We start from the raw sequence: 21964 nt of genomic DNA, 5'->3' as shown, positions 1-21964 counted from the left end.
CAAGAGCAGATTGAGCCTACAAACAACACTGAATTTAAACAATTAGTTTCTAGTCATAAAAACATTATTTATTTTCATGAGCTAGATCAAGTTTTTATTTTTCAATAACAAGATTATTTTATCAAAATCTTATAATTTCTGTTATTTTATTACATTCAGGGGAAAGGGGAAAGGATGGAGAGAAAATCTCTGTGTATGAGAAAGTACTCTAAAACTAAAAGCCCTTTATAGATATTATCAAAATTGTGCTTAGAAACTATATTTAATGTCTCTATAGTTATAGCATAGCTTTCAAAATTGAACTCATATTTAAAGATTAATTTAATAAAGTGATAATCACCCATGCTTTTATTTCCAGTTTCAGGGAAACCTCATTCAGTTCCTCTTCATTTTACAATGTGAGAAGTCTTTAAACTTTGTGAAAGTTATCAAAATTAGGTAATTTTAATTTTAAGGTTTAAGTTATTAAGTATCTATCATGCTATAATCAATACAGACCTATTATTCTTTAGAAATAATCTAAACATTTTGTCATTATTGCTATTTTGTGACAGCATGCAAGACGACAGCCTAGAAGCTTCTACTTCCATATCTCAGCTTCTGAGAGAAAGCTATTTGGCTGAAACTAGGCATCGGGGAAACAATGAGAGGAGTCGAGCAGAGCCTTCCTCCAACCCTTTCCATTTTGGGGGTTCTTCTGGAGCTGCTGAAGGTGGAGGAGGCCAAGATGACCTTCCAGATCTTTCAGCCTTTCTGAGCCAAGAAGAATTAGATGAAAGTGTCAATCTGGCAAGATTGGCAATCAATTATGACCCTCTGGAGAAAGCAGATGAAGCTCAAGCTAGAAAACGTTTTTCTTCTGATCAGACGAAACACTCATCTATATCAAGTTTTGACCCTAACTTCTGCCAGGATAACTCTCGAAGCCCTACCAACTCTAAAGAGAGCCTCCAGGAGACAAAAAGGCCACAGTACACTTCTGAAGCCCAGTCCAAAAAAGTATTCTTAAATAAGGCTGCCGATTTCATTGAAGAGCTCTCATCCCTTTTCAAAGCCCATAGCTCCAAAAGGATTAGACCTCGTGCCTGCAAAAACCACAAGAGTAAACTGGAATCACAAAATCAAGATATTCAGGAAAACAGCTCCAGTTTCCCAGATCTATCAGAAAGAAGAGAAAGATCTTCGGTTCCCATACCTATCCCTGCAGATACCAGGGATAATGAAGTGAACCATGCGCTGGAACAGCAGGAAGCTAAGAGGCGTGAAGCTGAGCAGGCTGCTGGTGAGGCGGCCAGTGGAGACACCACCCCAGGGTCCTCTCCTTCTTCTTTGTACTATGAAGAACCTCTGGGGCAACCTCCCCGGTTCACACAAAAGTTACGGAGCAGAGAAGTTCCAGAAGGAACCAGAGTACAGTTGGATTGCATAGTGGTAGGAATTCCACCACCTCAAGTAAGGTAAAAATGTCCCATTAGTAATGCTTGGTAATTACTTTCCGTCTATTGTGATCCTTCTAATTTTATCTTTCAAGTATGTGGTTTCAAAGATTATATACTCCCTTTGAGAAAAACAGAGTTTAAAGCACACTGTCCAATGGAAGTATAATATTAGACACATGTGCAATTTAAAATTTTCTAATAGTCAAATTTTTTAAAAATAAAATAACGGGGTAAAATTGATTTTTAAAACTATATTATTCAATCAATATACTTTAAAAAAATACTACCATTTCAATATGTAATCAATATGGAAATTATTAATAAGACATTTTATATTCCTTTTGTCATACTAGGGCTTCAAAATCTAATGTGAATTCTGCACTTACAGCACATCTCAGTATGGATGATAAATTTTTCTAGGAAATACTTAATGTGCATTTAGAGTTCAAAAAATATACAGTTGAAAGACTATACTGTAAGATCCAAGTTGTTCCAAACATATTTGAAAGTTCTATCAGAATTGAATTGAGTATCAGCTTTTACATTTAAATTAATTAAGGTTAAATACAATTAAGAATTCAGTTCCTCAGTTGCACTGGCCACATTCCAAGTGTCCACATGTGGCTAATGACCATGGTATTAGCACAGGCCTACAGCCTATAGCTTAAAAAAAAGTCTTTATGATCTATACTCAACAAATACCTACAGTAGTTTTTAATTTAACAAAAAAAGCAAAATAATAGAAAAAGTGTGATAGGATAAAGATACAATAAAATTGGTAAAGGTCAATTTAAAGTTTATTTTACATGTATTTATTATATACTTTTTGACTTATTCTAGGTATGTAAGCAGGGTATCATCTTTTTTGCAAAATAATCATATTATAGGGCAGTAATAGCACTTGTATTAATAATAATACTTTAAATTATGTATGCTTATTGATTAAAGGACTTCTAGTCTAAAAACACATTTATATATTGAATTCTGCTTTTCAGAGTCAACATAAGGCAATACTCAATACTATTTCTACAGTGGCATATACGTTTTACTATCTAGTTAAACAACTGACCTCCTTGAGGAAAGGAGTGTCTTGAGCACCAAGCATAGCTTCTAGCCTATAGTAGTCATGCATAATTCATTAGTCACTAGACTTTGAGTATACTAATGGATAAAGAAACAGGAAAACAAGAAGCTCGACTTAGATTTCAATCAGGAGTGAGACAATTGGCCTAAGACATGGCAAAGGGTTGGAACAGCATAACAGATGTAAGTGTCTACCCGTCTCTACGCATCCCTGATGACACTCCCTGAGACTCTGGTCAGTGATGCTGGCAAGATGTCATCATAGCACAGTGATGGATACCACTCACTGGCATCTGGTCAGTCTAAGAAAGCTGGTGAGCACTCCAAGTTATGGCACAGATACGGCTTACTTAGACTAGTTCTATTCATTCCACTAGTTTCTGGACATAGATTGGATCCTTTCAAAAAAACTAGACCAGGTCACTCAAGACTCATCCTCCCCATTCTTAATCATGACAATCTCAAACACAAAAAAAGACTCGGGGCTCTTGTGAGAAAAATCACTCAGGAGAATGAGTGAAAAATACTCATTCCCCCCAAAACAAAGTAATATGGTGGTTATTCAGAAACTACTTAGTCAACCAATTAAATATTTACAAATTTAAGAGTGAAAGAAATGTACACAACTTCCATAGTGACAGCATTCATGCCTATATCCCAGCCACTGGTTTGACGGCAGGAAACTAATATGTATTCATTAAGTATTTTCTGAATTCATCACAGTAATCATATTAATGTTAAGAAAAAACTTACGATTGTCTAAACAGACTGTTTTTGATGTTGTTCAGTCGCTAAGTCGTGTCCAACTCTTTCCAACCCCATGGACTGCAGCATGCCAGGCTTCCCTGTCCTTCCCTGTCCTTCCCTGCTCAAACTCATGTCCATTGAGTCAGTGATGCTATCTAACCATCTCATCCTCTGCCATCCCCTCCTCATTTTGCCTTCAATTTTTCTCAGCATGAAGGTCTTTTCCAATGAGTCAGCTCTTTGCATCAGGTGGCCAAAGTATTGGAGCTTCAGCATCAGTCCTTCCAATGAATATTCAAGGAATATTACTTTGGATATTCAATGAAAATTATTTTCCTACATATAAAGTTTATATAACTCTAATCAGAAACCAAGTATACATACCTAGCTTTTACTCGAAACTCAGCACTGTGACCAGTACAATGACAGAGGCAATATAAACATGTGTCCCTGCTCTCAAGGAACTTGCAACCTCAATTAAAGAAATCATCCTAACTCTACTCAATATTCTTGAAAGAATCTAAAAAAAGAGTGGAGATATACATATATATAAACTGATACATATATATATATATAAACTGATTCACTTTGCTGTACACCTGAAACTAACATTACATGTAAATATACTATATTATAATAAAAATGACAATGAAGAATTCACCCTAATTTTTATAGGACAATGAAGGGCTGGAGGACTAGATAGGTCAAAGAAGACTCCAGAGACATAAGGGAATTTTAGCTGAACCTTGAAGAAAGAAGAAGTTAAGTAGAAATTTAAATCATTTATTCATTCAACAAATTGCTACTGAGTTACTAAAGTGACTCACTGAGAGTACAAAACAATTGGGAGCTACTGGAGGTCAGGGACCTTGTTTTGAAACCAAGTGTAAAACTATTCTAAGAGGGCAGCTCACAGTCTAATAGAGCAATCAGACATATGATCAAAACATTGCAATACTGTGTAATAAGGGCTGTAACAGAAGTATGCATGGAATGCAATAGCAGCTCAAAGGAAGATTGATATTTGGCCTGAAGGGCAGGATGAAGGAAGTGTTAATGCTGGAGGTGCCACTTCAGTTGAGAAAACTTAAGGTGGAAGAGGAAAGCAAGTGGAAAGACCCAGAGACTAATGTTTTCAGGGAACTGCAAATACTTGGCTATGTGAGGAACATGGGACAACAGGTGAGGAAAGATAAGAGAAAAGACAGAAGTAGGCAGAGGGACAGGTCCTTTTAGGCCAGGTCAACTCAATATGTTTATATAAAAGTACAGATGCTGGCAGAGTAATATTTTTAGATGACAGTGAGGAGACTGACCTAACTGGACAAGAGCGGAACCAGATGATTTTGAAAAGCCTTGAAAGCAAAGTAGAATAGTTCTGATTTGGTTTCAAAATCAAGTGGAAAGCATTTAAGGTTGTGTATAAGGACATACTAAGATAAAAGGGAGAATTTAAGTAGAATAGGTCTGGATGAATGAGTTAGACCCCAAACAAATGGAGCCCCAAGGGTACTTTGGAGGCTGTGAAATGTATTCCAGGCATCAGACACTCTGATATCAGACTGGGGTAGGGGCTGAGGGAAAGCACAGAAAAGCTGTGAGGGAGCAATATTTAGAAGAAAAGAAACCAGGCTGAACTTGGTGACTGACTAGATAGGAAGGACGAGTAAAAGACTGACTCCACAAGTTTGAAGCTGGGGACCTCAGAGAACCCTGGGGTCACTGTCAAGGTCTGAGAAACTGGAGGAGGTGGATGATTTGAGTCTGAGGAGATGGAGGGACCATACCCAATAGATAGTCAGAAACGTAGGACTGAAGGGCAAACGAGAGGGTAGTGGAACTGGAGACATTCCAAGGAATGCCCTGGACACTGGGAAATTTGGACACAGTATCTCTGGCATTACAAAGGGACTATAAATACAGGTAACGTTTGGAACTAACAGCCAGTTATGCTAGGCTGGGGCAGGGTTTTTTCCAACCTTCTTTTGGCAGTAATTCCTCCTCCCATTTTTCTCCTCACAATAAATATGTTATGTTACCCCAATACACACTTTACACACACACACACAGATTTCTTAAAGATGAGATTAGTGTTTCCGGGATTGAAGAGAATTGAGGTGGAGGAAGGACTGCCTGCTTGCTCACCACTGAAACTTCTAAAGCATCTCCATAGAACCCAAGAGCACAGATTTTGATTGAGAGAATGCCTTTAAAAATGCATTATAAGAATGAGGCTCTTTGGTTTGCCATAAAGGAAAACAGTACAGTCAAAAAGAAAAGTATCCTTTTTTCTATTTTTGCAAGAAAATATAATGCATATACCTGGCAACTGAGGTCTAACCTTGTATGTATGTGCCTCGGTGTGTTCTCCGTATTTTACCCATGTTTCTATAATTCTAGTTTAGCAAACTGAAAAATCCTTTTGGCCTATATTTGTTGATTTCCACGTTGACTGGGAAGAAATTGTGTTGTAAGGGTAGGATCCTGTATCATTAAAGCTAGCTGTTTTTGACAGCTTGTTAATTTTGGACATAGCTTCATTGGAGGAGCTGAAATACACTCATGCGTTACCCACAGATGAAAGAGTCTGCAGGAATTCACAGCAAATGGCCATGATCCCTTTTTGTATCCTGACTCGAAATTCTTTTCCCAGGAATGTACAGCTGGGTCACACTAAGTATGTTTCCTTGTACATAGCCCTCTGAAGCAGTAAAAATTTACCTTTTATAGATGCTGATGTCTGATTTGGCTGTTAAGTTTTGCTATTGCTACTTCTGGACATTTGCCTGTGAATGCCACGCTGAGGAATAAAAAGGAAATAAATCAGTTATAAAGACAAAGGATATTTTAAATTATATAAAATATAAATAATTATATATGATATGTAATATAAAATATTATATAAGTATTTTTAAATGTTACAGTATTTAGGGGCTTTTTCTTCTACCTTTTGGGGAAATCTAGATACCTTCATTTACTCATTCATGCAACAAATGTGAAATGTCTATTATGCGCCATGTACTCCTAGAGCCAATAAGATTATAGCAGTGAACAAGGAAAATCCCCTGCCTTCACGTATCTTGAAAGAAAAGTGAAGTCGCTCAGTTGTGTCCAACTTTTTGCGACCCCATGGACTATAGCCTACCAGGCTCCTCTGTCCATGGGATTTTCCAGGCAATAGTACTGGAGTGGATTGCCATTTCCTTTTCCAGGGGATCTTCCCAATCCAGGAATTGAAGCCAGGTCTCCTGCATTGTAGACAGACACTTTACCATCTGAGCTACCAGGGAAGTCCTGTATCTTAGGGTCTAGTAAAGATCACAGGCAAAATTCCCACAGTGATTACATTATCATAATTGTGATAAATATTATAAAGGAGGGTGCATACAGCAAAGGGACTAAGCCTTGTGAATGGACTAGGGAAGGTTTCCCAAAAGTATTTAAGCTGAGACAGAAAAGATGATGAGAGGTTAGCCTAGCAAAGTGGGGTTTACAGAAAAGTGTTGCAGGGTGAAGAGATAACGTATATGAGGCAGTGAGACAATGATTGGCTTTATGGAACTGAAGGAACCAATGATAGCAGAATATGAAGAGTAAGGAGGAAATGGTTTGGGGCAAGTTCAGAGAACAGGGATAGAGACTCCCTGTTCAAAAGCCTCCCAGAACAAGCTACTCAACGTGGGTCCCTGGACCAACAGGTCAGCATCACTTGGACTCTTGGTGGATATGCAAATTTGCAGCTTCTACCTCAGACCTACTGAATTAAGCTCTCTAAAGGGCAGGCCCAGACATTTGTGTTTTAACCAAACTGCTGTTTGTTTCTGTGCTAAGAACTTTTGCAATCTCTTTGGAGACCTCCTCACCCAGGGGGACTGGCCCTTGACTCTATTCCTTAAACCAGATGTTGCAATCTCTACTTAAGGTTCGAACATCTGCTTCTCAGTCCTACTCCTCATTACACTCCTCAAAGGCTCTTTCTGTTGATATCACCTCACCTGAGATGGTCATCCTTTGAGGTAGGGTCTGTTGTCAGGCAGGATTTGGCCCATGAGAAAACCACATCTCTGCCCTCGCAAACTTTGGCGATGTAGGCTGCTTCCAGTGCAACCCTCTCTTCTTGCTCTTCCCTCTTGTGCTGTGCTTAGTTCTCAGTTGTGTCTGACTCTTTGCGATCCCATAGACTGTAGCCCGCCAGGTTCCTCTGTCCTTGGGGATTCTCCAGGCAAGAATACTGGAGTGAGTTGCCATGCCTTTCTCCAGGGGATCTTCCTGACCCAGGGATCGAACCCAGGTCTCCCACATGGTGGGCAGATTCTTTACTGTCTGAGCCACCAGGGAAGCCCTCTTTCCTCTTGGGCAATGCTAAATATCATTTCACTTTGAAAGTTTTCAAGGCAAGGGTTCGGTGAAGCTTCTGTGCTGCCACCAACTCCAGGGGCTACAATATAAGATCTCCAAGGAATTCCATAGAAGGCCCTGTCATGTGGCCACTGACCTTCTCTAAGCAATCTCCCAACCTCCTCATCTCTATTCCCAAAATGGACAAGGATCACCAGACTGAACTTTCTGAATTGCTTTAGAAGTGTGTTTTTAAATAAATACTGAAGAATATCTGGAAGTACAGATACGGTATAAGAGTAATGGCACATCTATCTGTATGCCCACATTAGTATTATTTTTAAGTTGAGTGTCTTCTTGATCCTGTCCCTTCCTCCTCCCCTTAGAGGTAACCACTAGCCCAAATCTTGTGTTTTCTGTTTAAGTTTTTCTTAACAGTTTTTCTTCAGTTTAATAACATATCCTTATGTTCCTAAGCAATACTGGAACAGAAGTATTTACTGGTGGAATGACAGAAAATCCTATGTTGTTGCTGTTGTTCTGTCAACCAGTCATGTCCAACTCTTTGCAACCCCAAGGACTGGAGCACGCCAGGCCTCCCTGTCTCTCACCATCTCCCGAAGTTTGCCCAAGTTCACATCCATTGCATTGGTGATGCCATCCGGCCATCTCATCTTCTGACGCCCTCTTCTTCTGCCCTCAATCTCTCCCAGCCTCAGGGACAGAAAAGCTTATATTTACATTAAAATAAGTCAAGGTGGGACAAAGTAGAATACATAAAAAACACATTTGCTATTTGTTGATAATTTGTTGAAGCTAAGTGATATGTACGTAGGGGTTCATTACATAGTCTTTCTACTTTGTGGAAGTTTTTAAGCTCCCGTTATAAAGTTTTGGGTTCTACCTGCCAATGCAGGAGAACTGAGAGATGCAAGTTCAGTCCCCGGGTTGGGAAGACCTCCTGGAGGAGGGCATGGCAATCCACTCCAGTATTCTTGCCTGGAGAATCTCATGGACAGAGGAGCCTGACAGGGTCCATAGGGTCACAGAGTCAGACACAGCTGAAGTGACTTAGCATGCATGAATGTATAATAAAGTTTTTTAAAAATAGTAAATTTTACATGTTGTAACATGTTTATGTGAGTAGAATCATAATGTATGTATTATTCTGGTACTTGAATTTTTTCTAAAAAGTATATCCATGATGTGGCGTGTAACTCTAGTTCATTCATTTTCATTACTATAAAATATTTTACTGTAAGGCTAGAGAATTGTATTATTAATGTACATTTGGGTGGTTATCAGCTTTTTCCCTAATATGAACAATGTTATTATAAATGGTCTAGTATATTCTCCTGGTGCATGAGTATATTTAGGCATGGAACTGCTGACAGAGTGTATACAACTTCACTTTATAATTACACCAAATTATTTTCCAAAGGAATTGTTTTAATTTACATTCCCACCAATATTATACAAGAGTTCTGGCTTTTCTACATCATTGCCAACATGGGTTTATCAGACCTTTTAATTTTGCAGATCTGATTGATGGGTATGGTATCTGATGAGTATGAAGGTTTTTTGTTGTGATTTAAATTTTCATTTCCACAGTTACTAATGAGGTTGAAAATTTCAAAAATATGTTTATTGAACAGTTAGGGTTCATTTTCTATGAAGGGCCTGTTTACATCTCTCACTCGCTTTTTCTATCAGTTTGTTATTTTCTTATTGATCTGTAAGAATTTTAAAAAAATGATTAGGAGACTAACATATGATATTATGTGTTATGAAAATATTCTCTCTCGGTTTGATTTGTCTTTTTATTTATGGTATCATTCGATAATTAGATATTTTTAACTTTAGTATCAAAGTTTCCTTCATGGTTTTTAGTTTTTATAGCTTGTGCCTAGTTTACCAAGAATTTTCCACCTCGAAGAACTCAATAAATATTAATAAAATTTAAAGCATAGACATACCCTCCCAACTTGTACCTCCATACTCCCATGTGTGAAATATAGCCAGTGGACATGAAGACTTAAGTTTGTTACCTCGGTAGTGGTCAAACAGGACATACAAAACACTGAATTGTTTTACAAAATCTGACATAACTTTGAGTCCTGGTAAAAAGTATCTACTGTTATTTTACTGTCCAATGTACTCCAGTTGCACTTTCTATATGAAGCGATGCATGGAGAGAGTGAAGACGTCATTAAGAATTGGGTTGGCAAAAAAATGGATTCCAGTTTTTCTATAACATCTTATGGAAAAACTTGAATGAACTTTTTGGCCAACCCAACAAGTAAACTACCATTTAGCTGTTTCAGGCCTTACACTCTTTACTTAAGAGAGCAGGCATCCTTAGTGAAGACCCAGCACAGCCATAAATAAATAGATAAAAATAGATCAGGCATCTAGTCCCCAAGCCTTCTTGAAAAATGAAAATAAAACAGACTTAAGGCTATAATAATCCTAATTTGAATCCATTCATTTAACATCTATATAACAAATGTTTTTGGGAACAGCTCTGATGTGTCATACCCTATGCAAGGAACCAGATAAACAAGCAGTAAATCAAACATGTCTGATAATCTCTGCCCTGTGGTGTCTATTGTCCAGTAAGGGGAAGAGATATTAAACAAATAAACCAATGAGTAAGCTTATAATTATAAGTGATATGTAGGTTCTGTGAAGTAAACAAACAGGGTATTAGAAGAGGGAGTAATAAGAGGTGGGACAGGGACACTGGAAAGGCTAGGGCAGGGTTAAAGGAAGAGTCTGAGTAATCATTCTTTTAAAGAGCATTATTACTGGTGAGTCAGAATAACACATTTATGTTTAGGAGTTGATAATGTGTTAATACAATGAGTCATGATATTTAGCCACACCACATTTTAGACAAAACAGTACCCTAAGAGCTGAATGGTGATCTGCAGCTTAAAAGGCCAGATAAATCGGAAAAATGTGTCTCTTCAGTGTCTTCATTTCCAGGCTTGGTAACTACCCAAATGACCAGGTCTGGCAAGCTGTCCTTAGCGCATTAAAGATGGATCCTTCTTTATCATTTGGACTTGTCCCATTTCCCCAGATCACTGACTCAGTTCTGCTGAGCCATGAATCACGCCTGGCACCCACTGCCACTCTGTAAGTGTCATGAAGATTTGGAGTTCTAAAAACATGCAGCTGGGCAGGGTACTTACATGAAAGCATTCCCTAACATGGATAGACATTGGAGGAGAGCATGTTTCCTCCGGACCCTCAAAAGTCTTCAGCGTAGCTGGGTGCATTTTAATATGTTTCTCAGAAGGTAGCCTGACTAGTGCATTATTTCTGAGTGGGTCATGGTGTTAAAGTAGGAGTGACGACGGTTACTGGCTGTCCTTTGGGCTGGCTGAAGCCATCCTGGGCATCTGAGTAAAGACAAAAATGCTTCTGACGGAGAGTTTGGGCATTTGAATCACTCCACTTATCACCTTCAGGCTGTCCAATTCCTCATAGATGTTTCCACTCTCATTTTGGTAAAGAAGAGAAACGTTATCTAAAGAAACAACACAACCTTGTAACATTTATATAAGGGAAGGTATTTGTATATCTGTTTTGAAATAGTTATTCATATTTACCTTATCAAATGAATAAATGTACATTGCTTTAAAAGTCAAATAATATTTTTTTGAAAAAAGACCACTTTCAACTCTTTTAGCAGTTTCCTATTTATTCATCTCTGAATTTCTAAACAGTATGCCAGGGGTTCTCAAACTTTTTGTTCTCAGGACCCCTTTATGATCTGAAAAGTTATTGAGACCCAAAAGAGGTTTTATCTATGTGAATTATATCCACAATTATCATAAGTTAAAATTGAGAAATATTTTAAACTGTTATTTTGAAGTGAATAAGAAAAAACTATGATAAACACCCTCAAATAAATAATTTTATGAAAAAATAAATGTATTTCCCCTCAAATTTTAAGTTACAAGAGTGGCATTGTTTTATGCTTTTTACAAATCTCTTTTAAAGTCAGGCTTAACAGAGAACAGTTGGATTCTCATATTTGCTTCTGCATTTGGTTTGTTGTGATACGTTTGGGTTGAAGTTAATTTTTAAAATATGGCATTGTACAGGTATGTAGTTAGAAAGAGGAGGGATATTTTAATAGACTTATCAGATAATGTGGCTATTCTAACTTGATATTACATGAAAATTCAACTAGGAGTAGTTTCTCAAAGGTTAGTTGCAGTATGAAATCTGAAACCATACCAATGAACTTTTGTACCCTGCTATAATAAAACCCTTTGTCTGTCTTGAACTTCGAATGGATAACATCACGCATAGGTCATTTGGAAAACAAAATCTTCCAAATTTTGACACATTTTATTATATAATATTTTAAAATCATATTTGTTAATATCATCACTGATTTCACCAAAAATCTCTTTGCGTTTTGGGAAGGCCTAAACTCACTATGGGAGATACAAGCTTTCCAAACTCTAATTTTTCCTTAAAAGTTCCAGTTTTTTTCTTGGCAACAAATGTTATCAGTTATTTTTGCTTGAAAGAACAGGCTTACCTCCTTCATTTTTTGAGAAAATGTCTGCTAAATACCCAAATCTGAATAACCATAATTTGTCAGCTGTTCTTTCAAGATATTGTTTCATGCATTAGGTGCCTAGTTCAACTTTAAACTAGTTGAACAACTAGTTGAACAACTTTAAACTAAGCAAGTGCTCTTCCATATTCAGTAGAAATGCTGTGTGCTACCTCTTATTTTACCACTCAGAATGCCAAAAAGATGTGGACTCAAGGTAGAGGTGACTTTTACTGCTTAATCAATGACATTTTTAAGTGAACCTGGATTTTTTTTTTAAATTGCAAGTGTGACAATGGAAAACACAGTGACCACTCATCAGCTTTATGCTGCTAAAGCACCCACAATTTTACCCATTGTGGCTTTTGCACCATCATTGTAAATATTAACACAGTGAAAAGGCAAATGATATCTTAGTATTATACGAAAATAGTTTTGTCTTCATAGAAAGTGAAAAGAACTGCTATAATATGCTTGTAAACCACAACTGCTTGGTATGCTAATGCTATTTTTTCTTGACTTCCTGTTCCAGAAGATGGTGGGTTAGCAACCCTTCACCAAACCAGAACTTCCGTTGTTCCTTCCTTCATTGCCTCATATCACACTGTTGTTTTAAAAAAAATTAATGTATAACTTATTGTTACTATGTAAGTATGATTTTCTGCCAAATCCAGTAGGGAGAAGTGACTGTTTCCTTGCCTGTACAACTTTTTTCACCTGGAGTTGATGACTGTATTGTTTTTATGTGCTTGGCTCTCTGGTCTTGTCACAATTTGTCTCAATTCTCCAATACCTTTGTAAAACATGTCCTATTAATAAATAGTCTGTTCCATGCAGTTAAGCCACCAAGCCCATTTGTTTTTTCCCTGGAGAAACTCCTCCTGAAGCCCCTTTTCCTCTTGCTCCAATATGGAGCAGCTGCTCATGCAGCCAACAACTCCGCCTTCATCCTAGGGCATCTCTTAACTGCTCAGAAGAAAAGATGTGGCCTACTGTGGGAATATAAATACTCATTTTTTAAACCTGAAATCAGTGACCCTATTTTAAGCTCTGTATCTCCTCCCCTATTCTTAATGTTTCCACCAAACTTGCATCTCCAAATCCTGTAACTTTCTGGGGTTCTATTGCACAAATTGTCTTCTTCTCAATGACATCCCCAAGTAGGCACCTGGTATTCAGATTTTTCAACTCTCCTGGCTTCTCATTCTGCTTTCCACCTTTCAAAAGTGATTGAGGCCTCAGGTCTGCTCTTGTCTCCCTCCCCATTCTTTTGGTCCTTGTGATTTTTTTTAATCCCTTTAAAAATCTCCTTTATTCTCATGTTAGGGTCATTTCCAGTGGAAATGTTTGTCTGGATGCTCACTATTTGTATTTACAACTACACATACTCTGAGGGTGTGCTCCTACAAGTTCCATGGGGTCTTGCTGAGGCTGATGCTCCGGGAGACTTAGGGACCCATGTCAGCAGCTGCTCATACCTCTGCTGCCACAACAGAGCAAACACTGGCATAGAATTTAATGAAAGCAAATAACAAACTACTCACAAAATATTAATGATCAATTATTTCCATCATCTGTTCTTTCAACAAATCCAACACTTATTTTCTGCATGCTATTACTATGTGCCAAGATGTTGTCATAGGTGTGGGATTATATTCGTAAGACTGATAAGATCCTCTAATGGACTTTACAGCATAGTAGGAGAAGCAGACAATAACAAAATAAGCAAGCATGTAAGATAATTTCAGATAATAATAAGTGCTGTGAGGATAACACAAGAGAATAATCTGATGGTGTCTGAGGATAAAGAAGCTACACTAGGAAGAGAAAGTAACATTTGAACCAAGGCCTGACTGATGAGAAGGGCCTGTTTTTATAAAGACTGGGGGATAAGAATTTTAGGAAGTACAAAAATCCTAATATGGAGAGTTGTTTAATGCGTTCAGAGAATAGGAAAAAGACCAGTGTGGTTGCAACATAGTGAAGGGAGAATGATGGGAGAGGAGATCCAGAAGTAAAAGAAGGCAGGTTTGGATATTATCCCAAGTAGAAGTGTTAATTGAAACTAAGGGATGAGACAATGGCCAAAGGAGAGAATGTATAGAAAACTGTACAAGCTTGTCAGGTACCATCTCTACATACAAAGGAGCTTAAAATTTAGTGAAACTGGTGAGACAAATTCTCCCAAATAGAGAATAATCAAAGACAGTGTATAATCAAGACTTACATGACATAATACAGGTTTTTTAAAAAAAGTGAAGTGACAAAACAAAAAAAGGTAAGGTAACAATCACTGAGAATTGATGGTAAAAGGTGCTTTGCGTAGGAGGTGATATCTAAGCCAAACTAATGGATGAGTTATATTTGCAGTAGCTGAAAGGTGAGGAAGAGAGTCTCAGAAAGAGAAAAACATGAACAGAGGCTTGAATGTAGAGCTGAATATGATGTATTTATGGAACAGCAGAGGAAAGTTTATCTCTTGAGAAGTCATTGAATAGGTGATTTTCTTAACGCTTTAGAATCTTGCTTTACAAATGGTGGGAAGGAAAGGTTCAAGCATTGAATGGTTAGATCTGAAATTACAAGAAAGATTCGCAATTGCCAGGACTCCTTCATTCTTGCCATTGAATAATGGTAATGCCTCCTCCCCAATTACTTCTTATGATGATGCTGATTCATAATTCTTACTTAAATATGGAAACAGTTATAAAAGGGGTACACTGAGACATCTCACATTTGTCTTCATCTTGTTTCCCCTCACCCCAATAGGAAGCCACTTTGATTTTCACTTTATTCTCAGTTTTCTGAGAATAAACAACATGGCTATATCTGATTTTTTGCCCCCTGGGTTGACATCCTTGTGCTACTGTAACAGAGCACCACAAACTGGATGGCTTTCACAGCAGAAATGTACTGTCTCACAGCTCTAGAGGCCAGGAGTGCGGAATCAAAACATCAGCAGGGCCGTGCTCCATCTGAGATCCCAAGTGGACTCCCTCCTAGTCTCTTCTGGCTTCTGGTGGCGGCGTTCCTTGGCGTTCCTCAGCCTGCAGCGGCATCACTCCAGTTTCTCCCTGTGCTGTCACGGCATTTTCCCTCTATGTCACTGTCCTCACTTGAGGTTGTTCTCTTCTTGCAGAACTTCACTCATATTGGATTCAGTTCAGTTCAGTTCAGTCGCTCAGTCGTGTCCGACTCTTTGTGACCCCATGAATCGCAGCACGCCAGGCCTCCCTGTCCATCACCAACTCCCAGAGTTGACTCAGACTCACGTCCATCGAGTCAGTGATGCCATCCAGCCATCTCATCCTCGGTCGTCCCCTTCTCCTCCTGCCCCCAATCCCTCCCAGCATCAGAGTCTTTTCCAATGAGTCAACTCTTCACATGAGGTGGCCACAGTACTGGAGTTTCAGCTTTAGCATCATTCCTTCCAAAGAAATCCCAGGGCTGATCTCCTTCAGAATGGACTGGTTGGATTTCCTTGCAGTCCAAGGGACTCTCCAACACCATAGCTCAAAAGCATTAATTCTTCAGCACTCAGCTTTCTTCACAGTCCAACTCTCACATCCATACATGACCACTGGAAAAACCATAGCCTTGACTAGACGGATTAGGACCATGCTAATAACTTCTTTATAACTTGATTTTATCTGCAAAGACCTTATTTCCAAATAAGGTCATATTCCCAAGTACTTAGGACTTCAACATATCTTTTGGTGGGGGAATAATTCAATGCATAACAACCCACAATTCTTATACAAAAGCTAACCCTCTCCATGTACTATTTCATACCTTACTGTTAAATTCTTAACTATATATCTTCAGGTTCTTTCCATATGAGCACATAGTGATCTTTCCCATTCTCTTTCTAGAGCTGCATAGCGCTCTATTACGAGGCTGTTCCAGAGTTTATTTCATCAGTCCCCTAGTGACAGACACTTGGGTCATTTCCAACCTTATGCTGTTTAAATAAGTAACCTACACATTTGTCATTTTGTATGTATGCAAGTGTATCTGTAGGCTTTCTTTGTGGCTGAGTGTAAAGAATCCACCTGCCAATACGGAAGACACAGTTTTGATCCCTGGGTCAGGAAGAGGCCCTGGAGAAGGAAATAGAAACCCACTTCAGTATTCTTGCCCGGGGAAATCCCATGGACAGAGGAGCCTGACAGGCTACAGTCCATGGGATCACAAAAGAGTTGGATATGACTTTGTGACTAAACAAGTGTAGCTGTATGATAGATTCCACAAGTGGGACTGTTGAGTCACAGGATAAATGTAATCTGTAATTTTGGTAGACACTGCCATATATTCATAGGGGTTGTACCATTTTGCATTCCTACTAGCAGTGTATGGGAAGGGGTTAAACTTGCAGGCTTTTGCCAATCAATATCATGAACAATATTTCCATGTAGTTTATTTATTATTTGACTGTGCTGGATCTTCATTGCTCTGCAGGCTTTTCTCTAGTTGTGGCGAGCGGAGGCTACTCATTTTGGTGGCTTCTCTTGCTGCGGAGCACAGGCTCTAGAGCATTCAGACTTCAGCAGTTGCGGCACATGGGCTCAAAATAGCTGGGGCTCCTGGGTTCTAGAACACAGGCTCAGTAGTCACCCCATGGCATGTGGGATCTTCCTGGACCAGGGATGGAACCCCTGTCTCCTGCATTGGCTGGCGGATTCATTATCACCGAGCCACCAGTGAAACCCCTATTTCCATGTGATTTTAATATCTGTTCCTCTTATTACACACCTTCACATTTTAAACATTATTTTATGCATTACTTAGTGTAAACTTCTGGTGAAAAACTTTCATAATAAAAATTTCTAACCTCAAGTATATACATCAAAATAAAATACCATAACATATGGAAATATATTTAACTTATGTTATTTGCCAGAATTGGGTCACTCCTGGGAAAATACAAGCCATCCCCCTTATCTGATGAATCAAGTAACCAATCAAAATAACTTTCATTTAGCTAGGTCTGATGCAATTTTGTTGCATCCGGTCCCATCGCTTCATGGGAAATAGATGGGGAAACAGTGGAAACAGTGTCAGACTTTATTTTTTGGGGCTCCAGAATCACTGCAGATGGTGATTGCAGCCATGAAATTAAAAGATGCATACTCCTTGGAAGAAAAGTTATGACCAACCTAGATAGCATATTCAAAAGCAGAGACATTACTTTGCCGACTAAGGTCCATATAGTCAAGGCTGTTTTTCCTGTGGTCATGTATGGATGTGAGAGTTGGACTGTGAAGAAGGATGAGCGCCGAAGAATTGATGCTTTTGAACTGTGGTGTTGGAGAAGACTCTTGAGAATCCCTTGGACTGCAAGGAGATCCAACCAGTCCATTCTGAAGGAGATCAACCCTGGGATTTCTTTGGAAGGAATGATGCTAAAGCTGAAACTCCAATACTTTGGCCACCTCATGCAAAGAGTTGAATCATTGGAAAAGACTTTGATGCTGGGAGGGATTTGAGGCAGGAGGAGAAGAGGACGACAGAGGATGAGATGGCTGGATGTCATCACTGACTTGATGGACGTGAGTGTGAGTGAACTCCAGAAGTTAGTGATGGACAGGGAGGCCTGGCGTGCCTCGCACGACTGAGAGACTGAACTGAACTGAACTGAACTGATGCAATTTTGTAGTAGGGAATGAATGTTCAACTTTAACTTCACAAACCTTTAATATCCCTTAGATTCCTTCCAAATAAGCTTAAGTAGCACTTGCTGAATGCATACTATCGAATGCTGTAGGTCAAGTTCCACATAAAAGACCCTGCTTTCCGGGGTTGGCAGTGTTCGAAATCGCTTCATCTTCTTTCAGTTGTATCATTCCTCATCTTCTTTCAGTTGTATCATTCTTAATAGGAGCTGCTTTCTAATTTCCCGAATGTAGTGCCACTGTGACTTGAATCCTGCCGGCTCTTCTCATTGTTACAACCAAATTATACCATAATATTGGATCATTTAATGTTTTGACTCCAAGTTTGCCACAATTTTCTTCTTAGGGAACATCTGGAGCCATTTATGTTATTACTTCTCAGATTTCAATCATGCCAATATTCTTCCTTGCAGGTGGTACTGTGAAGGCAAGGAGCTTGAAAATTCCCCAGACATTCACATCATCCAGGCAGGAAATCTGCATTCACTGACCATTGCTGAAGCCTTTGAAGAGGACACTGGACGTTATTCCTGCTTCGCTTCTAACATCTATGGGACAGATTCAACTTCTGCTGAGATTTACATAGAAGGTAAAGCAAAATACTCTTGGAGCATGGTACTTACTAATAAGATATATAGCTATAATAAATAAGTTAAATACATACTAAATATTTATTGAGGGCTTGCCCTACCACACACTCTTCAGTGAGGAAAATAGCAGTGAGACAAATAGACAAAAATCCCCAGGTTCATGAACAGATGGCAACAACACTGTTATAGGAGAGACAATAAATGAGATAAACAAAACATGTACTTATGTGAGATACATGAAATAGTTCTAATCACAAATTCAGTGTGTGTGTGTGTATGATAAAGGAGATGGTTCTCACACCAACAATTTTTCATGGCACCAATTTGGTTTCCTACAATTTAATTCAGTTCTGACCCATCTACCTGGAGATAGGGTCAGATCCAACAAGTTAAGAGCTAGTCCCACAGGACTGCTCCTACCCCACTTCAGATGCCAATCACAGGTAGTAGGTGCCCAGGTTACCCACAACATCTGTCTGACTTGGCTACAAATCAGAGATTCTCACAACCCCCTTTTCAGGTTCAATTAATTTGTTAGAGGTGCTCACAGAACTCAGGGAAACACTTATTTATGTTTGCCAGTTTACTGTAGGGTGTGATAAAGGATACACATGAAAGGCCAGATGAAGCGATACACAGGGACAGGTGTGGGAGGCTCCTGAGCACAGCGGTTCTGCCACCGTGAAGTTGCTGTGTGTAGTCATCCCAGTGTGCTTGTGTTCATCAACCTAGAAGTTCTCCAGACCCCACACTACTGGGATTTTATGGAGGTGTTCTCACATAGGCATGATCAACTCTTAACTCTATTTCCTCCCCTCCTCCCTTCTCTGGAGTATGATGTGGTAGGATTGAAAATTCCAAGCTTCTAATCACCTTAGGGCTTCCCAGGTGGTGCCACTGGTAAAGAATCTGTCTGCCAGTGCAGAAGATAAAAGAGACATGGGTTCAGTCCCTGGGTTGCAAAGATCCCCTGGAAGAGGGCATGGCAACCCACTCCAGTATTCTTGCCTGGAGAATCCTTTGGCCAGACGAACCTGCTGGGCTACAGCCCACAGGATCACAGAGAGGTGGACATAACACAATTTAGCACACACACATACAATCACGGCTTGGTCTTCTGGGTGACCAGCCCCCATCCAGAAGCCACTCCAAGTCACCGCATTAGAACAAAGATGCTCCCAGTGCTCTCATCACTTAGGAATTTATTAGAGTTTTAGAAGCCCTGCGTCAGAGGCAGTGTAAAAGACAAATATTAGAGCAAGAGATGCTCTTAAGGGCTCATCACTCAGGGGATTATAAGGGTTTTAGGAGCTCTGTGCCAGGAATCAGGGGCAGAGAGAAAAAATTATGTTTCCTGTTATCTTACAGTATATACGAGCACTATGACAGGAAGTAGAAGGGATAGGGAGTATGTGAATGGACACGTGCATGTGTGTGTGCAGATTGCTGTACAAGACCTAACTTACCATATGACATATAAACGCAGACCTGAAGGAAGTGAGGGGGTGGGTCACAGGGATATTCAAAGGAAGAATACTCTAGGGAGTGAAATCAGCAAGCGTAGTGGCTCAGAAGAGGGAGTGTGGATGCCTTAGGTACAGAGATGAGCAGGTCAGAAGTTCAGGATGGGGTGGAGGTGGGAGGAGGCAGTGAGAAGATCACGTAGGTCCTCACGGGTCACTGCAAAGACCTGGCTTTTCCTCTGAGATAGGAGGCTCTGAAGGATTCCAGGCAGAGTTGTAACATGATCTGACTTAGTTTTTAACAGGGTCACTCTGGCTCCCAGCTGAAAATATACCAAAAGGAGTCAAGCGTAGAAGCAGGAAGACTATCTCGGAGCCTTGGAGAGGCATTTATATCAGTACCAAACTTATACGACTAATTTTAGGGAGGAATCAATTTATGTACCGTGTATATCGACCCAAGTTTTTGATCCTGTTTCCTCTCATCTTCTGCGTTTTTCCTAGGAGCCATTCTTCAGTACTTTTATCATCTATAATACCTTATGCATGCCTTGCTTTTAGCGTTTAAATATTGTATTCTTATGGTATAAAGGTTAGAACTGTCTCATTCTTCTTTATATCTCTGATACCTTATGTATACCAGGTACATAGTGGTTATTTAATAAACTTTTATCGAATAGATAAATGAATAATGATACTAACAATGAATAATACATAAATAGATGTTATATTTTTTCATCCTCAAATTTTTGGAGTACATAAATACCTCTGGGTTTAGTTTTGTGATATCTTCCTGGAATTCACTATCTTAAGAAACAAATCAGGGATCAAAGCTCTGCTAACAGTGCTGAGATTGGATTGCTGATTTTTAAAAATTTTTGGCAGCAGAGCTTCAAACACTCCCAACTCCCAAGATGAAGAGTGACTTGTTAATATTAGTACTGGACGGAAGGGCATCCACCTACACCTACAATGTTTGGAATCTAATGTAATCCCTTCTTTTATTTAATCTGTGTAGGCCAAGAGCAAGAGGATTTATAGACAATACAGAATGTCTGCAAACACTGCTCTGTTAATCTGAAGGTGTCAGCAGGTGTTTTATATAAAAGAACCCACAGAATTTTGGCCAGTTAACTTTTTTTTCTTTTCTTTTTTGGCCATGCCTCATGGCATGTGGGATCTTAGTTCCCTGACCAGGGATCAAACCGGTGCCCATTACAGTGGAATCACAGCATCTTAACCACTTGACTGCCAGGGAAATCCCTGGACCAGTTAATTTTAATTCCGTCACTAATTAGGCATGTGACCTGAGCAAGCACTTCAACTACTTAGGATATAGTTTTTTATCTGTAAAATGGGTGTTAGTTCAGGGAATCGCTGAGTTTATTTCCAGGTCTAAACTTCTATAAATCTTCAAATGCCTAGGAGCCAGTTTAAGAAATTATCTTTACAGTTACATGACTTGTTTTTATTTTTCCAGGGGTTTCTTCTTCAGATTCAGAAGGGGACCCTAACAAGGACGAAATGAATCGGTAATTCCAATTTTCTATCTTATTTGGCATCCTCAGGTCCTGAGAAAACTGCTAATTGTTTAGTAGAACTTGAAGAGTGGGGCTGCAGGGTATGACACCAGAAAAAAAAAACTGAGTGACTTTGGGTAAAAAGGTGTTTCTTTGCTTGTTGTTGCTTAAAAGATTAGTGTTCCCAATATTTTAAAAATGAAATATCACCTATAAAACACCATCACACTTATACCAAAAGAGTAAAAACAAATAATTCAGTGGTCCAAAAACATTCATGTTTTCTGACTAAAGAAGATTACTCAAAAGAACAAACAATCTGGTGAACCAAAAATATATGTATAAGTTATCTGGGCAAGTCATAACCTTTTTGCTAAAGTATTGGGTACTGAACAAAGTTACACAAATTTCCACAACCGTTGGCTAAGCACCTACTCTATACCTATAGAGTAGCACTATATTTAATGCTTCACTAGATGCACTGGGTACTAAGAAAAATCAGATGCCTCCTGCCTTCAAGAAGCTCACAGCCT

The 21964-nt window shown here is 39.1% G+C and overlaps 1 protein-coding gene across 2 annotated transcripts in view; it reads left to right on the top strand.

The window, feature by feature from the left end:
• Window positions 1-555: 555 nt before the first annotated feature.
• Window positions 556-21964, top strand: part of MYPN (myopalladin) — a 75165-nt gene continuing 53756 nt past the window's right edge. The window contains exons 1-3 of one of the 2 annotated variants that reach the window (XM_068982358.1): window positions 556-1457; window positions 18272-18447; window positions 21392-21443. In XM_068982358.1, the coding sequence (XP_068838459.1) occupies window positions 556-1457; window positions 18272-18447; window positions 21392-21443 (1130 nt within the window). Of the gene's footprint in view, window positions 1458-11102; window positions 11123-18271; window positions 18448-21391; window positions 21444-21964 lie in introns of those variants that run through there. The other variant, XM_068982359.1, reaches the window with a different exon arrangement.

This window comes from Capricornis sumatraensis, chromosome 10 (assembly GCF_032405125.1).
Source record: "Capricornis sumatraensis isolate serow.1 chromosome 10, serow.2, whole genome shotgun sequence".
NCBI lineage: Eukaryota > Metazoa > Chordata > Mammalia > Artiodactyla > Bovidae > Capricornis > Capricornis sumatraensis.
Note: the sequence above shows the minus strand (reverse complement) of the source record. Positions and strands in the feature narration are given on the sequence as shown.